Source organism: Pantherophis guttatus, chromosome 10 (assembly GCF_059756535.1).
Source record: "Pantherophis guttatus breed Tessera chromosome 10, ASM5975653v1, whole genome shotgun sequence".
Classification (NCBI taxonomy): Eukaryota; Metazoa; Chordata; class Lepidosauria; order Squamata; family Colubridae; genus Pantherophis; species Pantherophis guttatus.
The window spans coordinates 983,261-989,260 of NC_142072.1; the positions used below are offsets into that span (position 1 = coordinate 983,261).

The window sequence follows — 6,000 nt, forward strand, 5'->3', positions numbered from 1 at the left end:
GGGAGGGAGGGAGGGAGGGAGGGAGGGAGGGAGGGAGGGAGGGAGGAAGGAAGGAAGGAAGGAAGGAAGGAAGGAAGGAAGGAAGGAAGGAAGGAAGGTTGGTTGGTTTACCGAGTCAGCCTCTTGCCCCCAACAATCTGGGTCCTCATTTTACCCACCTCAGAAGGACAGAAGGCTGAGTTGACCTTGAGCTGGTCAGGATCGAACGTCTGGTGCACAGCAGTTTGCCTGCAATACTGCATTCTAACCACGGCACCACCGAGCCTCTACTAATAATTTAATGGTTACTCTGGCTGTCCATGATAATATTCAATAATTTACGCTACAGTTCAAAGAAGTCGATTCTTTTTCAATCAGCCATTTTTAATGTCCAGCTCTCAGAAACAGACATCATTATAGGGAAGACTATTGCTCTTAACTAGATTGCTTTTTGCATTTATATCCATCTCTCTACTTTTCCAAGCCTTATTCATGCTAACCCTTACAATGCAGTCTTTATGGCAATAACTCAATCCGGCTCACCTTATAACTATAGCAAGAACTCTATAAAGGGCTGTGTGGCGCAGTGGTTAAAATGCAGCATTGCAGGCTGACTCTGCCCACAGCCAGGAAGTTCGATCCTGACAGGCTCATGGTATCCTTCCCATGAGATTGATAAAATGAGGACCCAGATTGTTGGGGGCAAGAGGCTGAATCTGTAAACCGCTTAGAGTGGGCTGTGAAGCACTGTGAAGCGGTATAGAAGAGAGAAGTCTCCCTCTTTTCTCATGAATAGGTGTGGGGAGGGGGTTTAATTGTCTGGTGTGTTCTCACAAACCACTTTCTTGGTCTGGGTTCAACCTCATTTACCCAATCGTTGCCCTGGCAGTGGATCCCCCTGTCCCCGAGACCATTCCAGACCTTTGATGCGCAGAGGGCTGCCTCGGGAGCGGGTCAGAATACGGCTGGATTTGCAGCCACCAAGTGTCTTTAGCAATCCTCCTCCTGTAGGAAGGCAGAGCTCCTCTTCGACATCAAGGAGAGACTTTTGCACGCGCGAAACTCAGTTCCCAAAAAGACCTTGGTGCCTTTCAGAGCTTTATGAGCAGCTGTTGAGCTAGCTAATATTATGACAAGCGAAGGGCAAGTCTGGGTGGCTTTGTCACTTTGTGGTGTCTGCCTGCCACGCAAGTGACACTTCAGGGATTCTTTGCGGGAAAGATGGAACCAGATCGGTGTCAGAACTATTTCTGAAGCCGCCAGCTTAAAACGCGTGAATCCTGAAGAGCGTTGCCCCCAGTTGCTTGCAAAACTGAATTTAGTTAAACAATAGAAATGAATTTCTTTTTTGCTTTGTCTTTTTTGCAAAATGACAGGGAGGTTTTTTTCATTGAATGAATATTTTCATACTTCAAAGAAGCTGTCACTATAGTAAAAAAAAAAACCCTGCAAATGCCCCTGTGATTGTGAGGTTGCGATATGCAAATGGAAACGGCTTGGTTTGGATCCTTTTTGAAAAAGCCAGGGCATCCTTAGTCAGAGTGAGGAGATTTCGGGTGGGCTTCCTTGCGGTTCACCCTGGGTGGGGGGGGCCTGCTTAGTTAACTTTCCTGTTTGCGATTGGGATGGGGGGAGTCAGGCCTCCCTCCCCTTGGCTGGCTGCCATCAAATGTAAGGGAAAGAAAAGGAGGCCTCCCAAGTAGCCTTGCGCTTCAGGGGTGCCCAACCTGTGGGACTGGACTGTGGCCTATTTGCAACCGGGCTGTGTGAGTGAAGGGCCGGTGCGCACGCCTACCCCTCACATAAACCCATGCCAGACCCGACGACAGCCTGGCCACCGATAGGATTGACTTCCTCTCCCTGTGTTTTTCCAGGTGGGCCTTTGGCTCCAACTCTCTCCCCATAGCTGGATCTGTGGGGGTGGGAGTGGCCCGCCGAGGACAGAGGCAGTTCCAGATGCCCCCCCGTGCCATCCCCCCAAGCCGCATGGGGATCCTGAGTCCCGTGGGGATCGGTGGGGTCTCCCCACGGCACGGACTGACCAGCCCGAATCTGGGGAGCCAAGGTCGACAGGTGAGATCCACTTTAATTTGGCAGACTAACATCCAAATGCCTTGGAAAAATTGTTGCCGGTCAAGAGGTGCCACGACTGGGAGAAGGTTGGGGGGATCTTTGGCCATCACCCCACAGTGAACCCCCCCACCCCACGCTGCTCACTGCTTGCTTGGAAGAAGGGGCCCCTGCCTTTGTCCACCATGCCAGAGAAACCTCTGTCAATGGCCTCCCATCTTCTGCCATGCGCGGGTCTTTCGATCAGGCAGGAGACCCCATCCCATTTCAGACTCATGCTCGTCCAATCACTTCTTAAAAGCCTCCACGGATGGAGCATCTGCAACTTCTGGAAGGAAGCTGTTCCACTGGTTAATTGTTCTCACTCTCAGGAAATTCCTCCTTAGTTCTAGTTTGGATAGCAGTCTTCCAGTATTTGAGGAGCTGCCACAAAGAAGAGGGGATCAGTTTATTTTCCAAAGCACCAAAAGACAAGACAAGACAAGAAGCAACAGATGGAAACTAATCAAGGAGAGAAGCAACGTAGGAGAAATTTCCTAAAAGTGAGAATAACCAGTGGACTGGCTTGCCACCAGAAGTTGTGGGTACTCCATCACTGGAGGTTTTTAAGAAGGGACTGGACAGCCACTTGTCTGAAATAGTTTAGGATCTCCAGCTTGAGCTGGAGTCTGTTATTTGGCTGCTCTGACCCCATTGAGGTCAGGGGTTCCTTGTTGGGTGAAACCAAGGAGACTCGCTAGCGGCATCCATGCTTGGCTTTTCCCACTGAGTTACCCGTGGCTGCCTTGATGCCGCTGTGATGAGCAGGTGTGTCCAGTGTGGCCCTTATCCTGCAGGCCCTCGCAGCAGAGAGGCTTTGCATTTCAGAAAGATTTTTTATTCATTTATTCCTGCTTTGTTTCTGATCTTCTCGGAGATCCTGTGCCAACGAGCTTCTTTCCTCTCCCGTAGAACCTCTGGTTTGCCAATCCCGGGGGCAGCAACAGCATGCCCGGCCAGAACCGCAGCTCAGTCCAGCGGACCCACTCACTGCCCGTCCACACCTCCCCTCAGGCCATCCTCATGTTCCCACAGGGTGAGTAAGCCGGACCCTCTGCCTGTCACCTGCATAGGAGGCGTCCGTCTTCGTCCTGCAGCAGGGGATCTCTTGGGAATGCCGCTCTCTGGATCGGATTCTGGGCCCTGGGGCACCAGCCCTTCCCTAAGCAGGGGGCTGGGTCTTTGGGCGAGGGTCTGCCAAGGGCTTGCTCCTCATTTTTAAGGATCCGCCCTTATCCTCTTTCCTCTCTTTCCTGTTCCTTTCCGACTGGAGCAAATTTGAGGCCCCTGAGCATTAGCCACCAGCAGTGCCGTCTCCCCCCACCCACCCACGGCTGTGCCTGATGGTTCTTCTCCCCTTTCCTCCAACCTCTCAGATTGCCAGCTCCCTGGAACGGATCTGGAGATCAACCCCACCTTGGAGTCACTGTGCCTGAGCATGACGGAGCACGCGCTGGGCGGTAAGGAGCCCTGGCTTGCCAGATGACGAGAAAGGCTTTGGGTTGGCAAAGGAAGGCCAGCGATGGGTGCCCTGATCCTTCTGAAGGTGTGGAAACAGTCCAGCCCTGGCTGCCGAGGCTGAAGGGTCCGTCTTGTCCACTACTGTCACTCAGCTCGGTCTCCTTGCAGGGCCATGAACACCAGTTTGACCTTCTGAAGGAAAAGTAGATATAAATCTAATACAGGTAGTCCTCGACTTACAACAGCTCATATAGTGACTGATCCAGATTACAACAGCACTGAAAAAAGTGACTTACTGCCATTTTCCACACGACCGTTTCAGCATCCCCGTGGTTGCATGGTCAAAATTTGGATGCTTGGCAACCGGCATGTACTTATGACGGTTGCAGTGCCCTGGGGTCATCCGATTCCCTTTTGTGACCTTTTGACAAGCGGAGTCAATGGGGAAGCTGGGTTCACTTAACAACTGCGGCAAGAAAGGTCGTAAAACAGGGCAAAACTCACTTAAAAACTGTCGCTTAGCAGCAGAAATTTTGGGCTCAATTGTAAGTCAAGGACTACCTGTAGATCCACAAAATGAGTCCCTCTGTGTCCCCTGGGGCAGGAAGTGGTAAATTCCATTTAGGAGCAACTCGGGGCTTTGAATGTCATAGCCAGCCTGGTTATCTTGCAAGACTCTGATAAAAAGGGACGACCTGAACCGACTCAGAGCTGCTACTTTGCTGCTCAGAGGTCATATGGCCTTTCCTGAAGTGGACCTTCCGGAATCCTGCAAGGCCGACTCAGGATAGGTGACCGGTCAGTTTCTGACATTCTTTGAAAGCCCGGCTTGCTCAGGCCCTGCCCGTCTTAAAAGCTGAGCTGCGGCTGCCTTCCTTCCTCCTTTATGGCGAAAGCCCCTGGGACCTGAGGGGCAGCTGGAGAGCCACCTGTCTCCCAGGCAAGGACTAACATTTATTATTTATTTATTATTTGGACTTATATGCCGCCCTATCTCCGAAAGGACTCAGGGCGGCGCACAACAATAAAACACACAAAATGGCCTTGGTCGCCCCAGGGATGACTTGCTTCCAGGGAGAGAGGAGAGCCACTTGCCACCTGTGATATTCAGGAAGTTCTTAGCGGCTCCTGAAGAAAATTCCCAACAGGGAGAACAATTAAGAGCCTCAAAGATTCCTTGCCTTAAAAAAAAAAAAATACAAAGATTTGAAATCTGTGCAAAGAATGCTCTAACACCTGGTGTGTCCAATCTTGGCAACTTTTAAGACCTGTGGAATTCAACTCCCAGAATTCCACAGCCAGCAAAGCATCCACAGATCTTAAAGTCAGGGAATTCTGGGAGTTGAAATCCACAGGTCTTAAAAGTTGCCAAGCCCTGCTCTAGCCTCTCTTTGTGTGTATTTACCTGTTTACACCCATCTGAATAAACTCAAAGATCCCCAAGATATCAAATCTCCCCCCCCCCCCCCAAACCGCCCATGTCGAGAAAACGCCGGTGAACACCAGCCTCCTCAATGCTGAGCCCTGTCCTCTCTCTTGCAGATGGCACGGACAAGACCTCAACCATCTGAACAAGCTGGATCTGCGGGCATATTCCTGAGAAGCTTTAGGATGGCTGTTTATTTTTTTTTTCTCCTCCCATTCCTTTTTGTTTTTTTTGTTTTGTTTTTTGTTTTTTGTTTTAAACCCCTCCCCCAGGGGTATGTCATTACGGGGGTAGGTGAATAATTTTTTTGTTTCCCTCTGACACCCCCACCCCCCAAAATTCGCCCTTCTCCAGCGTTCCTTAGCAGCCAGAGGAATAGAGGAGAAAAAACTGTCACTACAATCTTTACCATCTTATTGTGTTCTAATATTTTTTTTTCCTATTTTTTTTATTATTCTTATAACTTCAGATATTGGTTTAATATTTTGATGTACAGGGGAGGTGGCGGTCTCCCCGGTTTAACGTGCGGACGTGGGGGCCTAAATTAGGCCTGGTATAATTTCCGATTTGGTTTTCCTCTCTCGGCCCCCTCCCCTCCTTTCCAGTGCCTACCTCCTCTCTCGCCCTCCCAGGAAGGGACAGGGAAGGGAATCCAAGGTGACACCTGAGTAGAACCAGAGGTCATGCTGAAAGACCCCTCCCCTTGCACTGGCTCACCTGAGCCGTTTCCCCCGGTAGCTCTGGGTCTCTGCCTCGGAGGGGAAGAAGGCAGAAGAGGAGGAAAAAGGGTGCAGCAGGTGACTTATACAATTTTAAAAGTGCCTCTAATACTTGCTTCTACCAAGAGTGGTGGTGGGGTGGGAGGGGGACCCCAGGGAACAGCCCACGGGGGGGCGGGGGGAGTGGGGGCATCCAGCACACAATCGGTGTTAGTTTTTCATTTTACGCTCTGAAAGCCGCCTCTTTGGAAGAACCGGACAGAGTAGCTTAGGCGTCTCCCAGAAATAGAGTGGGTTTTTTTTTAA

General features: G+C 50.7%; 1 protein-coding gene across 3 annotated transcripts in view; it reads left to right on the forward strand.

Annotated features, from left to right (window-relative positions):
• The window catches only part of SAMD4B (sterile alpha motif domain containing 4B), a 20,119-nt gene extending 14,728 nt beyond the window's left edge, over positions 1 to 5,391 (forward strand). For all 3 annotated transcript variants that reach the window (XM_087876484.1, XM_060693763.2, XM_034438197.3), the window contains exons 10-13: positions 1,854 to 2,052; positions 3,001 to 3,124; positions 3,465 to 3,548; positions 5,092 to 5,391. In XM_087876484.1, the coding sequence (XP_087732610.1) occupies positions 1,854 to 2,052; positions 3,001 to 3,124; positions 3,465 to 3,548; positions 5,092 to 5,120 (436 nt within the window). In that variant the 3' untranslated portion in view covers positions 5,121 to 5,391. The remainder of the gene's footprint in view (positions 1 to 1,853; positions 2,053 to 3,000; positions 3,125 to 3,464; positions 3,549 to 5,091) is intronic.
• The last annotated feature ends 609 nt before the right edge of the window (positions 5,392 to 6,000 follow it).